The sequence below is a fragment of the Vulpes vulpes genome, chromosome 10 (assembly GCF_048418805.1).
Source record: "Vulpes vulpes isolate BD-2025 chromosome 10, VulVul3, whole genome shotgun sequence".
Lineage (NCBI taxonomy): Eukaryota > Metazoa > Chordata > Mammalia > Carnivora > Canidae > Vulpes > Vulpes vulpes.
The window spans coordinates 53,173,377-53,192,470 of record NC_132789.1 but is presented as its reverse complement, the minus strand read 5'-3'; the positions used below and the strand labels follow the sequence as shown (position 1 = coordinate 53,192,470).

The window sequence follows — 19,094 nt, the reverse complement described above, 5'->3', positions numbered from 1 at the left end:
ATATTCTTGAGCTACACCCACGGAGATTCTTTCAGGGGGTCTGGAAATTTGCATTTCTAACAAGCCTCCAGGTGATGCTGATGCTGCTTGTCCACTGACCACACTTTGAGTAGCAAGATTCTGACTTATTTAGACTTCCAGTGAGTAAAGTTTTAGTGTAAGTAATAAAACTATATATATCGTCTCATTAATGTCACAAAATCCTTCCAAGTCTTTATCTATAGGTTTACTTTCAAACATTATTGCAAGCCAAAGTCTCTGCCAAATCAATCATTCTGAGCACCAGCAACTGTGTAAATGGCATCATTATGGCTTGATCAAGCTTCTGTAATAACTTTTTAAAGAAATCTTGGAAATTAACTGCTGCTAAGCATAGAGTATGAAAAAAGTATTTATATTTGCTCCTCATTGGGAGTGAAATTTCTTGGTCATAAGTTCAGGAGGGGTATGTGTGGAATGGTGGCAGTCCAGGAATAGTATATGGTTTTCTTCCAGTCCAGGTTCTGTGCAACAAGTTCCTATCATTGGTACAGAGTATTGAGTCCGTTAGAAAAATCTCTTACTTATGCTTCTTTTTTTTTTGTTTACACCCTAACAAATAAATTGTGAACAACTTTTGAAACATCTTGGATATTGGATGTTTCTCTAACTTTACCTGTCTGGTGCATTGACATATCCTGGGACTTTCAAGCTGTGCTTAAAACCTTTTGCTTATTAATCATTATTAGTTTTTTTTTTTTAAAAAAGAATACAGGCTAGAACAGAACTGTTTCATCAGCATTGTATACATGTTTGGTACTAAGGTTTTCATTAAAAGTTATCTTAACAGGGGATCCCTGGGTGGCTCAGCAATTTAGTGCTGCCTTCGGCCCAGGGCGTGATTCTGGAGACCCAGGATTGAGTCCCATATCAGGCTCCCTTGCATGGAGCCTGCTTGTCCCTCTGCCTGTGTCTCTGCCTCTTTCTCCCTCTCTGTGTGTATCTCATAAATAAATAAAAATCTTTAATAAAAAATTATCTTAACAAATTTATCAAAATAATTTTTACTTCATGATAAATAGAAGCTTCTTCATCATAGATATTAAGATATTTTATACCATGATGCTTCCTAAATTTCTGCAGCCAGTCCTGATATTTTATACTCACCTTAAATATGTTCAGTCCTTCATGACATATTCTAGCTTTTTTCATGACCAAAAATCAGTCAGTGGCATAGTCACACTGCTTCATTGTTGAATCTATTCAAGCATGGTCATGTCAACATCTTCATTTTTTGCCCTCTGAAAAATATTCTGTTCTTTATTAGGCCTGGGTATTGTTGTCCTGGTAAAACTTCAACACTTTGTCTATTTTTTTCAAGTCACATGTGTTAATTCCCAAACCCTATTCTTTGGTAATATGCCTCACAGACATACCTAATCAAGCTTCTACACTAACTCTGTTTTCTGCACTACTAAAATAGATGCTTTCATTTCATAGCTACTAAATAGACGCTTTCATTTCTTCTTATTCTTATCTTCAATTTTCTGGACATTTTACAGGACAATTGAACTCAAGTGGACAAAATGACAACACAAAGAAGGCAATACAGTATCAGTGAACAGCAAAGATGTATGTGACTAAGAGTGTTGAACAACTAATGCCTAATGTCAGCAGAGGTCAGGTTTTGCTGTGAAACTTACAAAAAGTTTGGATTTTCACAGCTTTTCAAATTCCATGAAAGAGATTTTGGACATAATATATTTTTAATCCATCTCCTATTGATGAATACCTAGAGTGTTTCAAATATTTTAAAATTACAAACAATGTTGGACTGAATAGCCTAGTACAAACATCATTTCACATTTGGGCACAAATATATTTTTAAGATAAAATACTAGAAATGAAACTTCTGGGTCAAAGGAAATACGCACTGTAATTTTCCTAGCTATGCCAAACTACCCTCCACAAAGGATTACCAATCTATACTCCTACTCCATCCACACCTTTATAAACACAATGTTTTATCAAAATGTTTTCTTTTATTATTTATTTTGAAATAATTTCAAATTTACAGAAATATTTTAAGAATAGTAGAGTGATCTTTTCTTAATGTTGAAGCATTCAAAGTAAGTATGTGACTTGATGCCCCATCACTCCTTAATACTGTAGTCTACACTTTTGGCAAACAAGGAAACTGTTCTACATACTCACTATACAACCATCAAAATAAGGAAATTAATCTTGATATATTATTATCATCTACTACAGATTCTATTCAAGTTTCACCAATTGTTCCAATAACGTACCTTATAGCAAACACATTTTATACAAGATCATATGTTGTATTTAATTTGTCCTGCCTCTTTAGTCTTCATCATTTTGGAAAAATTCCTCCCTCTTCCCTGGACATTCATGACCTTGACACTTTGCAGATTAAACTAGTTATTTTGTAAGTATATCTTTCAATCTGGGTATGCCTGGTGTTTCCTGAAGTTCTTATAGCTTCCTAAGTGGTGATAAATAATTTTGACTCGACTCACTTCTGATGGTCTTAACTGTGATTATTTGATTAAAACGATGTCTGCCAAGTTTCTCTATTGTAAAGTTACATACTATCCCTTTGTGATTGACAAGTATTTTGTGGAAAGATACTTTGAGTCAATGTAAATATCCCTCATCAAATGTTCATCCACTAGTTTTAGTATCCATTGATGTTTTCTGGGCTGAATTAAATATTATTATATGGTCAACTCCAAAGTTGTTTCCTTGTGACCCTTAGTAATCCCTTCTTCCCTTCCACCATAGCTTGCCCCAGCTCCCATTCCCAGGAGACTACTGATCTTCTTTCTGTCACTATAGTGTACATTTTCCAGAATTTTATATAAATGGAATAACACAATATGCAGTTTTCATTTGGTCTGACTTCTTTCACTTAGCAATAATTATTTTGAGATTCATCCATGTTGTAGTGTGTATCACCAGTTCATTCCTTTTCATAACTGAGTAGTATTCCACTGTATGGTTAAAATCACACTTTTTTTTTGTCCTTTCACTTATGGATGGATATTTGGATTGTTTCCAGTTGTTGGATATTAAAAACAAAGCTGCTATGAACATTCATGTTGAAGAATTCATACAGATTACTTTAGAGTACTACCTAGGAGTGCAATGCAGATTGTATTTGTAGGTATCCATTTAACTTTTTAAAAAATTATAAAATGTTTTTTCAAAGTGGTCTTGCCACTTATGTTCCTGCCTGTAGTGTCTGAAAACTCCACTTGCTCCACATCCTTGCCAGTCCTTGTAGCTTTTTTAATTTAACCTTTTTCTTATTGTGATTTTACTGTATTTACCTAAGAACTAACAATATTGAACATTTTTTTCATGTGCTTATTTTCCATCAGAATATCTTCTTTGGTGGAGTTATCTCTTCATATCTTTGCTCATATAAAAAAAAGAGTTGTTTTTTTTTTATTATTGAGTTTTGAGAACTCTTTACATATTCTGGATGCTAATCCTTTAGGAGATATGTGATTTGCAAATATTTCTCCCAGTCTGTGGCTTGTCTTCATTTTTTAAAAAATTTATTTATTCATGACAGAGAGACAGAGAGAGAGAGAGAGAGAGAGAGAGGCAGAGACACAGGCAGAGGAAGAAGCAGGCTCCATGCAGGGAGCCTGATGTGGGACTCGATCCCGGGTATCCAGGATCAGGCCCTGGGCGGAAGGCGGCGCTAAACCACTGAGCCACCCAGGCTGCCCTTGTCTTCATTTCAATAGAGACTTCATAAAGCAAAAGTTATTAATTTTGGTAAGTCCAATTTATCAACTTTTTCTTTTAAAAAGGGTGTGCTTTTATTGTTGTATCTCCAAAATCTTTGCTTAACAAAAAATAAAAATTATTTTTCCAATGTTTTCTTCTAAAAGTCGTATAGTTTTGGCTTTTACATCTAAAAGCTTGATGTAAAACTTCTTGATCCATTATAAGACAATTTTTGTATCGTAACATTTGTTGAGAAGACTATCCTTTTTTCTCAATGGAATTGGCTTTGCTGTTTATTAAAATAAACTGACCAAATATGTATGAGTCTAATTTGGGACTATTCTGTTTCACTGATTTGTCTATCTTAATACAAATAATTCCACATTGAATATTATGCTTTATAATAAGTCTTGAAATAAGATAGTGTTAGGTTTGCTACTTTTTTTCCTCCTGCAAAATTGTTTTTTGCAGGCTACTCTAGGTCCTCTGAATTTTCATACAAATTTTAGAATCAGATAATATCTATCTCAAAGGCTGCTGGAATTTTGATTGGAATTGCATTGAATCTATACATCACTTTGTAGAAAATCAACATTTAATAATATTGAGTCTTCTAATCTATAGGTGCAGTATGTCTTTCCATTTATTTTTTTTTGTCTTTCCATTTATTTAGGTCTTCTTTCATTTCTCTGTTTTGTGATTTTCATTGTATAAGTTTTGAACACTTTTTGTTGAGTTTATTCTCAAGTATTTCATATTTTCTTATACTATTATAATAGTATTGAATATTTTTAAAATTTCAATTTCTAATTGTTCATTGCTGGTACACTGATTTCTGTATACCGATTTTGTATCCTGCAACTTTGCTAAACTCATTATTAATTTTATTAGCTTCTTGTAAATTTCATAGGATTTCCTACATAGATGAGCATGTCATCTGAGAATAGACAGTTTTACTTCCTTTTTAAGATTTTATTTTTAAGGGGGATCCCTGGGTGGCTCAGCGGTTTAGTGCTTGCCTTCAGCCCAGGGTGTGACCCTGGAGTCCTGGGATGGAGTCCCACGTCAGGCTTCCTGCATGGAGCCTGGTTCTCCCTCTACCTGTGTCTCTGCCTCTCTCTCTCTCTCATGAATAAATAAATATAATCTTAAAAAAAAGATTTTACTTTTAAGTAATCTCTACATCCAGTGTGGGGCTTGAATTCACAACCCTCAGATCAAGAATCATATGCTTCACCAACTGAGCCAGCTAGGCATCGCTACTTCTTCCTTCCTAATTTGGATATCTTTTATTATTATTTTTTATTGTCTTATTCTAACAGATAGAACCACCAGTATGATGCTGAATGAAGAGCTGAAGGCAAACATCTTTGCCTTGTTCCCGATGTTAGAAATAAAGGATTCAATCTTTTACTATTAAATATAAGAGTAGCTGTATCTTAGATATCCTTTATCAAGTTGAGGAAGTTTCTTTCTTTTCCTAGTTTAAGAGTTTTTAATGTTCTTATTAGGAATTCATGTTAGATTTTATTAAATGTTTTCTCTGGATTATTAAAATGATGAAATAACCCATGGGTTTTCTCTTTTATTCTATTAGTATGGTGAATCACGGTTCATTTTTGAATGTTGAAAAAATCACACGGTGATTTTTGAGTGTTAAACTAACCTTACATTCCTGGGATAAACCCTACTTTGTCATGATGTTTTATCTTTTTAACATATATTATTGGATCAAATCTGTTAACATTTTAATTAAGAAATTTTGCATCTATGCTCATAAGAATATTAGTCTATAGTGCCTTTTTAAATTTTTATTTATTTTTAAAATATTTTATTTATTTATTCATGAGAGACACAGAGAGAGAGAGAAGCAGAGACCTAGGCAGAGGGAGAAGCAGGCTCCATGCAGGGAGCCTGATGTGGGACTCGATTTCGGGTCTCCAGGATCACACCCCAGGCTGAAGGTGGTGCCAAACCGCTGGGCCACCGGGCCTGCCCTGTTTTGTTTTGTTTTAAGATTTATTTATTTATTTATGATAGACATAGAGAGAGAGAGAGAGGCAGAGACACAGGAGGAGGGAGAAGCAGGCTCCACGCGGGGAGCCCAACATTGGACTCGATCCCGGGACTCCAGGATCGTGCCCTGGGCCAAAGGCAGGCGCTAAACCGTTGAGCCACTGAGGGATCCCCCCTTTTTTTTTTTTTTTTTAAATAATGATTTTTGACTGGTTTTATTATCAGAGTAATGTTGGCTTCATAGATCAGGCTGGGAAATATTTCCTCCTCTCCAATTTTCTGGAAGAGTTTGTATAGAATTGTTAAGTTTTCCTTAAATATTTGGTAGGAGTTACCAGTGAAGCCATGTAGGCCTGGATTTTTCTTTGTGAAAAGGTTTTTAACTACAAATTCAATTTTTTGATGTTCATTTTTTTTAAAGATTTTATTTATCCATTCAAGAGAGACACAGAGAGAAGCAGAGACATAGGCAGAGGGAGAAGCAGGCTCCCTGCGGGGAGCCCAATGTGGGATTCAATCCGAGGACCCCTGGATCACGACCTGAGCTAAAGGCAGACGCTCCATCACTGAGCCACCCAGGAGCCCTCTGATGTTCATTTCTATTTATTATTTTTATTGTGATAAAATATACATAAAATTCACCATTCTAACTATTTAAGTGTACAATTCCATAACATTAAATCCATTTCACAATGCTATGCAGCTGTGGCCACTATACATTTCCAGAACTTTTCATAATCCCAAACAGAAACGCTATGGCTCATTAAATAATAACTTCCTCAGGCTCAGTATTCTACTTTTTTTTTTTAAATTTCTCCTCTATGTTGCTTTCTGCCTCTTCGGATTTGTATTAACTGCAGCCACTTTACTCTGCCAGCTTAAACTTACTCTTTAGTAGGGTTGCACTTTTTCCTTTTATGATTAAGAAGTGCTTTGTAGAGAGATACATTGAGACTACATAAATATCCCTTTCCTAATAAAATGTTTGCCCGTTAGTTTAGCATTTATTGATGTTTCTTTCCTGTGGCTATTCTACGTACCTCATATAAGCAGAATCATAGAATATTTCTCCTTTTATTTCATTTAGCATGTTTTTAAGGCTCATTCATGTTATAGCAGGTATCAGAATTGCATTCTTTTTTATAGCTAAATTAATATTCCACTGAATGCATAGATCACATTTTATCTGTTTATCTATTGAAAGATACATTTCCAATTTTTTGCTATTGTGAATAATCCTGCTATCAACATTGATGTAACAAGTATCGGAGTCCAAGATTTTTTTTTAAGATTATTTATTTATTTATTTGGAGAGAGAGACTATAAGCAGGAGGAGCAGGAGAAGGAGAAGCAGACTCCCACTGAGCAGGGAACCTGACAAGGGGCTAGATCCCAGGCGCTTAACACATGGAGTCAGTTGCCCCATGAATCCAAGTTTTTAATTCTTTTGGGTATATTCCGAGCTCATCCTTATTTCTTCTTCTTTTTTTTTTAAGATTTTATTTATTTATTCATAGAGACACAGCTAGAGAGAGAGACAAAGACACAGGCAGAGGGAGAAGCAGGCTGGGAGAAGCAGGCTCCATGCAAGGAGCCCGACGTGGGACTCGATCCCAGGTCTCCAGGACCACGCCCTGGGCTGCAGGCGGTGCTAAACCGCTGCACCACCGGGGCTGCCCCCATCCTTATTTATTCTTGAATGAGTTTTGGTAGTTTGTATTTTTCAAGGAATTAGACCACCCTGTTTATATTATTTAATTTATTTACAAAATTGTTCACAAAATTCCTTTGTTATCATTTTTATGTCTTTAGAATTTGTTGTGATATCACCTTTCTTATTCTTGGGATTGGTGATTTTCATCTTTCTTTTTTTCTTCATCAGTCTGGAAAGAAATTTCAATTTTCTTTTTCTTTTCAAACAAACAGGGTTTGGTTTCACAGATTTTATCTACTGTTTTTCTACATTCTATTTATTGATTTATGCTATGATTTTTATCATTTCCTTTCCTCTGCTTACTTTGAGTTTCATTTGATCTTCTTTTTCTGGTTTCTGATTAAGGTGGAAACTCAGATCACTGATTTGAAACCATTCTTCTTCTCAGATATAGGCATTTAGTGCAAAAATTTCCTTCTATGTAAAGCTTTAGACGTATTCCAAAAGCTTTGATATGCTTTTCTTTCATTTTCCTTCAGTTTAAATATATTCTAATCCTCTTTTTTTCCCCCTTTGTCCAGTGAGTTATGTGGAAGTGTCATTTAATTCCCCCAAATTTGGTGGATCTTCCAGTTATCTTTTTATTATTGATTTCTAATTCAATTGAGGTTGTCTGAAAAAGTTTATTTCACCTTTTTTTAAAAGACTTTATTTATTTATTTATTTATTTATGAGAGAGAGAGAGAGAGAGAGAGAGGCAGAGACACAGGCAGAGGGAGAAGCAGGCCCCATGCAGGGAGCCCAACACGGGACTTGATCCTGGGACTCCAGGATCATGCCCTGAGCCGAAGGCAGATGCCCATCCGCTGAGCCACCCAGGCGTCCCTCACCTTTGTTTTTGAATGATATTTTAGAATTCTAGGTTGACAGTTTTTGAAAAGTACTGAAGAATTCTCTCTACTTTTTTTCTGGTTTATACTGCTTCTGGGGAGAAACCTGCTATCATATTTAATCTTCTGTATTTTTTTTTAATCTTCTGTATTTTGTATATGTCTTTTTCTCTTTTTTACTTTTAAGTAACATTTTCTCTTTTAAGACTGGTTTTAAACAATTTGATTATGATGTGCTTTGGTATGGTTTTCTTCGTGTTTCTAGTGCTCGAGGTTAACTGAACATCTTGGATGTGTAGTCATCCTATACTGCTGGGAATCTGATACTCCATGCCATGCCACTGACACCCTCTCCCCAAGCCCCTACATGTGATGCCTATTGTCAAATTTATTGATTTTTGCCTATAAGATTGGTGAAAAATGTTATCTCAGGGTAATTTTAATTTGTATTTTTCAAGGGAGTTCAGATATTTAATTGTTCAAAAATTACTTTTCTGTGAACTGATCATATTCGTTGTTCAATTTTTGTGTTGGTGTATTCATCATTTTCACATTGATTTATCTGTATCTTTTACCTTTTCCATAAAGAGCATATATTTTTGGGGCAATAAGATATAACATAAAATTAATTTTAATAAAAAATACCTTAAAATATCTAGTTTTCTGGTATCAGAAAAATGCTCATAACCCATGCTAGCTAGTATTTCATTATAGCTTCTTAGGGGCTTATTTTCATTCTTTTTGTGGTGAAAGCTATATAGCTAATAGGGAAGTATGTGAGTTTGAAAACCTGAGAGTCACTCTGGGTTGCCTCTTCTGGAAATATCACAAACTTTCATATCTGTAAAGAGATTTACAGCTCTAAGTCATGACTTCACTGGACTTCCAGTGGCCCTGGAGAGGCTGATAGGATCACTGACAATGAATCCCATTTTATAGATTTTAAACCTGAGGCTTGCAAAGATGAAGTGACTGTTTCATATGGAAGGTTAGATTTAGAAATTACCTTAAAGATGATTTCATTTTATGTACTAAGCATCCCACATTAGTGACAAAAGCAAAATTCTGCCTTGGGCCTGGGTGCTCATTTTAATGAGAGCAAAGTGAGGATCGCTATCACTCTAAGTAGTCAAGAATAGCTTTTCTTTTTCAGGAGACTGCAGACCAAGCCCCTAGCAGGCCATGACTGGGCCAGCATAGTGGGGGTACTGGAGCCTAAGGTCTATCTATGCTCACCTTTGGCAGCAGTCAGCATGGTGGAGGCCAGTTCACATTGCTGTGATTCCAAGTGTCCAAGCGTGAACCAGCGAGGGTAACGGCTGGGCACCACAGACACCATATGGTGAGGGTGAGAAGTGTCGCCTGTAGAAGTTGAGTTTTCTAGAACAGGTAACCTAGAAGACCCAGGGAGAGTCATCAGCCACCATCCAGACTCCTGACATTGAGCCACCTTAGAGAAGTTTGTTCTTTGCTGGGGAGGAACTGGGCAGGAAAGGATTAACTAAGAACTTTAAAGGCTGTTTTTTTATTTGTTTGTTTGTTTTAATGTAGGCTCCATACTCAGGATGGAGCCCAACACAGGGCTTGAATTGATGACCCTGAGATCAAGATCTGAGCTGAGATCAAGAGTTGGACACCTAACTGACTAAGCCACCCAGGCACTCTGAGCTTTAAGGGTTTTAAAACCTAGAGTACTATATTGTATGTAAGGTGAGTGCCTTGGCACTTGCAGAACTCAAGCTGAATACTCCTTACTGCAAATAGATTTGAAAGGCATTCAAAAGCCCTATGATTACTTTTTAAAGTATAAGAAATATATGCCAAGGAAGCCTCAGCAATCCCCTTCCGTTTGAAGTGAAGAACTCTCTTAGCCTTCTGATCTAACTAAAATTCTTCTGTATAGTCTGCTGCATCCTAGAGGTCTACCTGCCTGATCCAAAGACCCCATTCTAGTTTTTTGGAAACTGGATGCCTATAGCTCATTGTTCTCAAGTCCTGGTATAGAAATAATTATTTTTATTTCCTCCAGATGCATCTGGTGACCTATGCCTGGGAACCATGACTCATTTGAGCTACAGAAGGGCTCAAACCTATTCTCAAGCTGCCTATTGGGCCCCAGAACAAAGATACTCAGGTCTTGGGTGCTCCATATCTATTAAAAACTCAGGGGCTTCCTCAGATGACCCACCAAGAGTACAACCAGGGAGCCAAGTGAGTTACCAGCAAGGTATTCCAGATAGGAATCCTCGATCAATATGAATATGCCTGAGCATATTAGGGTAGGCTTGATCCAATATTGTCAGGTCTAATAGAACAGACAAAGACAGAAAGAGAAGAAAGTGAGATAAAGAAAAAGAGCAAGGGAGACTTTCTTTGATGGAGGCAACTGGCCTGGGAAAGGGCTACCTACCTCATGGCACGTAAGGCTAGCTTATAGGACAGGTCTGGATCATGAGGCAGCAGAGCTGAGAACAAATACTTGGCAAAGGTATGCATGGGAACACTCTCTCGGTGAATGACTTCTCCTAGACCACTGAAGGGGCCTCCTGCAGGAAGAACACAGGACAGCCAGTTATTTATCTACATGCTTCTATTTGTCAAGCTGGACTTAAACTGTAGAATCCTGCACATGTTTGCTAGCCAGGGGAACTTGAACTACACTTTAATGTAAAAAACAATTCTGTACAGTGCTCTGTTAGAGACGGGAACCCAGAGTTACAGGCCTAAGGTACTGTGACAAAAGCCCTTCTCTACTTACCTTCCAGTAGTAAGATGCACTGTTTCTGCAGTGTTTGTACTAGCTCATCATCCAGCTGCAGCTCCTGAAGTCGACTCAGGAGCTGCTCCTCATTACGGCACACCTTGTCCTGTGCGTAGAGGCCTTCAGGCATCACCCTCTGTTGACCCATCCCCATCAGAGCAACTTCCAGGGCCAATGACAGGAAGGACTCATGGCTGTTTGGGCAGCCTGTAGCCACAGGTACATGCTGGTACACAGGGGGTCTGCTTTCATTCATATCTGAGGGCAACAGGGGACAAGATTCTTTAGGTCAGCTCTGTGGATTCTTGTACTCCTCTCTCCCTCCCACTTTGGAAATACAGTTAGGTCAGCAGATATCACAGGGAAGCTGAGTCAGAACCTCAGAGCAATAAGGAAAATATCCTGAAAAAGGATTATACAGAGCCACAAAGATTTCTAATTCTTTCCCAATATGTAAACTGGCTAGACCAGTTACGGAAGAAGTAGATCTTATATTAATCTTTTGCTAACACATTATCTAATACCATACTTATCTGGTTTTATGTCTGCTTCCCTAAAGTATGAGCACCTTGCCGTATGCATCTCCAGGGCCTGGTATATGAAAGAAGCTAAGTGTACGTCATTGGTGAATAAATTCCAAGTGCAATCTCAGGTTTTCAAGATGTAAGTGTCATTGTGCAGATGAAACAGACCAAAGGTGATGACTTCCTTTCAGGGGATTAGAGGGACAATAAGGGCAGCTCTAGCTTAGACTGGGGCCACCCCTTGTATCTCTACCCAGAGAAATCCAAATCCATCCAGTTAAGCTATTACTTCTGTAACATTTGCAACTTCTATGTTATTATTACTTTATACGTTCCACCTCTGGGCTCAGAGTTTCAGAAAAAGAGCACAGGTTTTAAGTATTACAGGAGTTTAAAGTCTTGGTTTCTTTTCTTTCCCCTCCACTCATCTGGTAATTATTTATGGAAGACTATTAAAGGAAAGGTATTGCACTTAAGTGCTGGGATCATAAAATAAGTAATAATTTCTACTTTCAAGGAGCTGAAGTCTAGTAAGATAATTACTTATAAATAAATTGTAATGCAGTGGGTTAAATACTCTAATAGATGTAGTTATATAATATAGTGATAGCAAAAGGAGAGAAGAGCCAATTCTGTCTTTAGTCCTTGCTACATTGAGACTACTAAGTCTCTTCCCTTCTAGTTCTCATTGGTAAAATTAGAATATAACCATCATGAGGAAGAAAGTTCAAAGGACACATGAGAGTCTTACACAATTGCAAGGGTTACACACATTCTTCTTGTTGGAAGTTCTTTTCCACTTCAAGACTGCTCTGATACTTGGCCTCTGCCTCCTGAAATCCCTGTTGCTCCTCTTATTCCCTTTGGATCATACTCTTCAGGCATTCATAGTATGGAAGTAAGAGGAGCAAAGGAAGGCTGGCAAGGTAAAATGGGAGAACAGGACAGGGCCAGTTCACAAGGTGGCAAAGAGATGAAGCCTAAGGAAACCTCTAAGGTGAAGTTGGATAAGAGGAAAAAGGCTTCAGTAAATGTAGAACAGAGTCTGGCAGGGAAGGGAGGCCAGACTAGGCCAAGGCCAGTTCTAGTTCTCCTCAGGCTGACCCCTGTACCTGACACTTCCAGATAGCCATCATCATTTAGACGGCAGGCCTCAGTCAAAGTGAGAAACAGGCAGCCAATGGGATCCAGGGGGTGGCCCACCCAGCCTTCCAGGTTTGTGATGGTTGTGGTTCCTCTCTGTAACAGTTCTGGAAATAAACGGATCCAGATTTTAGAAAATGATAAAGTCACATTTCTCTCTGTCCCTGCCTGGGTCTCCTCACTAGTCTCTTTTAGGCATTGGCCTTGCAACTTAAAAATCTTCCCGGATTGTCTTGCCTTGGATTCATAGGACTGGTCACAAGCTTATTAGCCAGCTATAAGGTCTTGAGGTCTGCATTTAGGCTTCTTGCTGGCAACACATATATGTAAATATAGTTTTACAGTTTAAAGAGAGTTTTCTTATGTAAGAACTTAGTGGGCCTTCCAGCTGCCTGTGAGGGAGGCAGACCAGCATTATTATTCCCATTTTGCAGATTAAAAAAAACCCTTAGGCTCACTTTTCTATCACTCAGCAGGTAGAAAAGCCTGAAATTCCCTAGCCCCTGCCACTCCATGAAACTTAATGAAAATTAAATAGTATGCCATATAGCCCCTAAAGATTCCCATCAGATTCTCATCAGCCCCAGTCTAAAGAGTTAAGATGGCTCCTTATCACTAACCTTTCTTCTGATGCTTGTAGATTTCCAGCTGTCGTTGCTGCTGCAACCTCAGAGTATTGATAATGGCCACTGTGAGTCTGAGGGCCTCTTTTGGATAACCATGGGAACGCAGGGCATCAACCCGTGCACAGGCTGTAGGCACGTGTTCTAGCAGATGAGGAGAAAATATTTTGGTTGGGTTGGATTTTCCAATCAGGAAAATTCATGCTTGACAAAGGGAGTTTGTGTTTGGCTCAGTTCCTAAAATTCAACTGACATCTACTGTGAACCAAGACCTATATTTTATCTTTAAAGAATATAGAGTTGAAGGACGCCTTGGTGGTTGAGCATCTGCCTTTGGCTCAGGTTGTGATCCTGGGGTCCTGGGATCAAGTCCTGCATCAGGTTCATTGCAGGGAACCTGCTTATCCTTCTGCCTCTCTCTTTGTGTCTCTCACAAATAAATAAATAAAATCTTAAAAAAAAAAAGAATATAGAGTTGAATAAGTCACAGGCACTACCTTCAAAGAGCTACCATGTAGCCTTCATAGAATGGTATGATATAGAAAGGAAGACACAACTATGACAATAAAATGTAGTACCTCTTAAAAAAATAAAATAAAATAAAATAAAATAAAATAAAATAAAATAAAATAAAATAAAATGTAGTACCTCTTTGTGAACTTGTACTATGGGAACCCAGTAGAGGTAGCAACTAACTACCTAAAGAGAAAGGCCTCATTCATTTATTAATCCTATATTTCCTGAGAACCTATTATATGCCAGCTAGTTTGCCAGGCAAAGGAAGTACAAAGGTGAATAAGATGGTTACTTCCCTCAAAGACCTCAAAAATGATATATAAACAGATTATTATAAAACAGTTAAAAATGAATGACATGACAGTAATATATACAGAGAGAAAATAATATTTGAGCTACACTTTGTAGAACTAGCAAGATTTTATTTTATTTATTTTATTTTTTTTTAATTTTTATTTTTTTAATAACAAATTTATTTTTATTGGTGTTCAATTTGCCCTAGCAAGATTTTAAATAGGTGGACAAACAGGGAAAGGCATTCCTAGAAAAAAGAACATAAGCAAAGATAACATATAAATAAAGGCATATAAATAAAAATATAAAAAATATTCTATACAGCATCTTCTGGGTATGGCAAATAGTTCTGTGCAGAGTTAGGTTATGTGACTAGAGACAACCTGGAAATGTAGAGTCTGGGATGCCATTATAAGGAGATTGGATTTAACTTAGGATAATGGAGGACCTGGATGCCTGGGTGGCTCAGCAGTTGAGTGTCTGCCTTCAGCTCAGGGCGTGATCCTGTGGTCCGGGATCGAGTCCCGTGTTGGGCTCCTTGTGGGGAGCCTGCTTCTCCCTCTTTCTATGTCTCTGCCTCCCTCTGTCTCTCATGAATGAATAAATAAAAAAAAAATCTTAAAAAAAAGGATAATGGAGGAGCATCAAAGGCTTATAAATGGGCAAGTGATTATAATGAGATTATTGGTTCATTTTGTGATTTTTTTTTATTTTAAATTTAAATAGGCTCCATGCCTAGCACAGAGCCCAGTGCAGGGCTCAAACTTGTGACCCTGCGATCAAGAACTGAACTGAGATCAAGAGTTGAATGCTTAACTGACTGAGCCACGTAGGTGCCCCCATTGTGTGATTTATTTTAAAGATAACATTAATCATCATAGAAATAATTGCAGAAAATTTGAAAATACAGATAAGTAAAATATAAAATAAAAATCAGAGGTAACCATTATTTCCAGTTTTGTGTATATGTATGCATATGTATGTGTGTATATACATATATGTATAATATGTGTGTGTGTGTATATATATATGTTATATATATATGTATACACATGGGATGGTATGATTATTTTTTAAAGATTTATTTATTTGAGAGAGAGAGAGAAAACATGAACAAGGGTAGGGGTAGGCAGAAGGAGAGGGAGAGAGACAGAGAGAGAGGGAGAGAAATAGACACCCCTCTGGGCATGAAGCCCAACTTGAGGCTTGATCTCACCACCCTGAGATCATGACCTGAGCCAAAAAATCAAGAGTCCAACTTAACCAACTGACCCACCCAGGAGCCCCCATGGGATGATATTATAATTATTGTTTTATAACTGGATTTTTCCATTGAGTAACATATTGTAAAATTTTTCTGTATCATTAAATATACCTCTATAACATTAAAAATGACGATATATCATTCCTCTGAATATATGTATATTATCCATTGACTCAATTAATCCTCTATTGTTAGACATTTAGATTATGTCTAATTTTTCTCATCTGTACATTATTTACATCCATGCTCTAATAAACCCCCTAGCTTTACATATATTCTTAACTATAGCTCAGGATAAATTCCTAGATGTAGAATTCCTGGATCAAAGGGTATGAATATATTTTAATAGCTTTTGATAAGTATTATTGAAATATCCTTCAGATAGGCATTTACATTTCTACCAGTAGTAAATGAGGGTAAGTATCTCCATGTAACCTTTCCCACACCATGAACTAATTATTTTTACTTTAAAAATCTCTGACCATCTGACAATCAAAAAAATCATAATTCAGTGTTGTTTTGATTTTCAGTTTTGTTTACTGATGAGATGTATATTTTCATACGCTTGTTAGATTTATGTTTTAGATGTGTTATATCAGAGAAGAAAAAAGGTGACCAAAGGAGACTTCAGGTAGTGGCTCACAGTGAGTGGGGCCAAGGCTATCAAGAGAGAGATAGGGCATATGCATATTCAGCAAGATCTTGAGAAAGACAGACAAATGGGGTGAAGGATGGAGGTAGGGAATTGGGAGAAGATATAAAAATGTATATGTCGCTGTTGTAAGACTCAGAAAATGAGTATTTTTTAAAAGTGTCTGTTTTGGAATGGGAATCCTGTGATAAAGTCAAGAAGAGACTAATAGCCAGCCAGGGGAAGGTTTAAACCTACAATGGTACAGCTCTGTTCCTTTATGATGAAGGAAGGAAGGAAAGGTGGAAGGGAAGAAAAGATGACAGCTTGCTGACAAATGCATTAATGCCCTAAGCTACTAGCACAGAGTAATTTAAGTTTCAAAACTAGTGCTTTTTAAGCAAAATATATTAATTTCAGAGTAGATTATACTGTTGCTCAGCAACTGCTGACTAAGGGACTATGAACTGATGTTTAATGGTTTTATTAGTACTCTTTGAGATTACTAACTCCTTACCCCTCCTAAAACTCAGGAAACAGAATACAAATTTCTCTGTTTGAGGCCATTATACCTCAGCTAAGTACACATGCAAATGGCTGAGGCCTCACATAAGTACTCTGAGTCCCTAGTTAAGGTCCTAAAAGATCTGTCCAAATTGTAGTTGTGTTGCCAGCATCTATGCAGTTCTGGCCTGGCATGAGGTAAGACTGGGCTCTGAAATTCTTAGAGTAGAGGAGAGGTACACTTACCAAGCCACAGCGGCTGGCCTTGGGAATTAAACAGTAGTCTCTCGCTTTCCTGCTGACAGGCAGGAGCTGTATATATATCACTGCTTATTATTCGCTGTAAGTGGCTGTCCTGCCAATGTAATTCACGGCCCTCGATGGCTCTAGTGAACACTGTTCGTCTTGGTCGGGATAAGGAGTCTGGGAAAAGAAAGAAATGCAGCAGTTCAATGACAGGTAATTTGAAACTAACTCTTACGTCTTCTTCAGAGTAGGAGGATGGGAAGGATAGTATGTGGTCAGTGAGAGCAGACACTCTGTCATCTGTCTGGGTGTTTGTTGTGCTACCTCTTTATTGGATAGCCCTTAATGTGTCTGTGCCATCTGTGAGAAGAACCTTTCTACAGAGACCTATGGCTGCCTTTCTACTTCTACAGGAGACCAATTTCTCCTAGGGCTGAGAGCCACATAAAAGAGAAGAATGACAGTGGTGCTCAGCTCCTCAATTATGAGGATACAAACTGCTTCTACAGAAGTCAGAGAAAGAGAGAAGCAGCTAGGTAATTTCTCCGGCCAATCCATAACCTGTCTCATTTACAGCATGACCCTTATCAGACTAAGGACTTCCATGTAATTGATATTAAAAGCTGAAAAAAAGCAGAAGCCCTGTGTATTCTGGTCCCTTTATTACGCTGATAGCTATAGCTTACAGTCCTGTTCTCTAATATGCAAAATTGATGCTGACAAAAGACTAATTAACATGGACTCTTACCATGTCATTTCTCTTCAGGAAAAGGGCTGCAAGGAAACCAAAACAGTTTAGAGAAAGAATGCTCAATTCTTAAGGGTGGAATGCAGAAAGACCAAATGAAAGATACCTTATCATAAACTGTGGAGATAGAAGGACTCATAGAAATTACATTTAAGGAAAAATTTAAAAACCCATAAAGGATTATTTAACTGACTCTCTGCCAGATTAAGGGCAACTGGAACTATTTTGGGATCAAGGGATAAAGTACCCTTGATACCTTATCAGATGTTTTCAGAGATGCCCAAATGAGGTGTACATCCACTGAGCCTATGCAAAAAAACTGGGAGGGAAAGCTAGAGGATTCAGAATGAAGATGAAAGAAATGAACATATTCATTCATTAAGCAAAAGTCCTTAGAATATGGTCATCTCTTCAGAATGTGATACATTCCATAAAGTATGGGTTTAGATGATTAAATTAGAATAGCATGACAAGGCCTACTGAAATAGCTTGAAATAATATTGTTATTTCAGTAGATACTGTCATGCTATTCTCCTTCATACTGTCTCTCAGTAGCACAATGCGCCTTCTACTGGCTGCAGTCTAAACCCCTCTTTTGCTGAACTGAGACTCTACCTTGGGTCTGCTCAGCCCACAGTGGGGATTAGGTGCTCTCTCTTCCTCTCTCTGTCTCTCTCTCTCTCTCTCTGTATGTACGTGTGTGTGTGTGTGTGTGTGTGTGTGTGTGTATTAAAAATTTCATTCACCTATTCGTGAATAGAGAGAGGCAAAGACATAGGCAGAGGGAGAAGCAGGCTTCCCACTGGGAGCCCGATGTGGGACACAATCCCAAGACCCCAGAATCATGACCTGAGCCAAAGGCAAAGACTCAACCGCTAAGCCACCCAGGTGCCCCTAGGCTCCCAATATTCATCTAGTCTGCAAATAATGAGAGCCTACTACATGGCAGGTACTTGTATAGATGCTGAGGATATATAAAGTCTCTGCCTTCTTGGAACTTTAGATTTAAATGGGCAGAGATGGCTGAATAAGTATACAGTGTAACAGATATATTAGATGATCATGAGTTCTACAGAAAAGACTAACGCAGAATTAGGAAGAAATAAAGGCGGGCTGGTTTTGGGTTGGGGTTATTGTCTTATTCAGATGGTCTCTAATAAGGCAACATTTGAACAGAATTAAAGTCTTAGAGATGTTAAGGGAAGAGCATTCCAGGCAAAAGGAACAGCAAATGCTAAAATCCTGACGTGGGTACATCTTTGGAGTGTTTGAGGGTAGTGAGGAGGCCAGTGTGCTTAGAATGGAATGAGCAAGCAGGAAAATCATAGGAGATGAGGTCAGAGGGATACTAGGAAGCTAGATCATCGAGGGCCTTCCAGGCCATGAGTGAAAGATAAGAAGCCACTGAGCTTTTGAAGGTGTATGATGTGACCTGCTTCTTAAGAGGATAACTGGCAACAGTACTGAGAAAAGACCATGAGGTGGAAAGGCAGAAGCAGGAAGAGCAATTAGGTCACTGCAATAATTTATGAAAGA

The 19,094-nt window shown here is 37.7% G+C and overlaps 1 protein-coding gene across 1 annotated transcript in view; it reads right to left on the bottom strand.

Moving 5' to 3' along the window:
- ZSWIM5 (zinc finger SWIM-type containing 5) overlaps positions 1 to 19,094 on the bottom strand; it is a 204,213-nt gene that overhangs the window by 19,579 nt on the left and 165,540 nt on the right. The window contains exons 6-11 of the mRNA XM_025991961.2: positions 16,811 to 16,987; positions 13,353 to 13,499; positions 12,702 to 12,839; positions 11,063 to 11,323; positions 10,715 to 10,850; positions 9,541 to 9,698 (exon numbers count right to left, since the gene is read on the bottom strand). Coding sequence (XP_025847746.2) covers positions 9,541 to 9,698; positions 10,715 to 10,850; positions 11,063 to 11,323; positions 12,702 to 12,839; positions 13,353 to 13,499; positions 16,811 to 16,987 — 1,017 coding nt within the window. The remainder of the gene's footprint in view (positions 1 to 9,540; positions 9,699 to 10,714; positions 10,851 to 11,062; positions 11,324 to 12,701; positions 12,840 to 13,352; positions 13,500 to 16,810; positions 16,988 to 19,094) is intronic.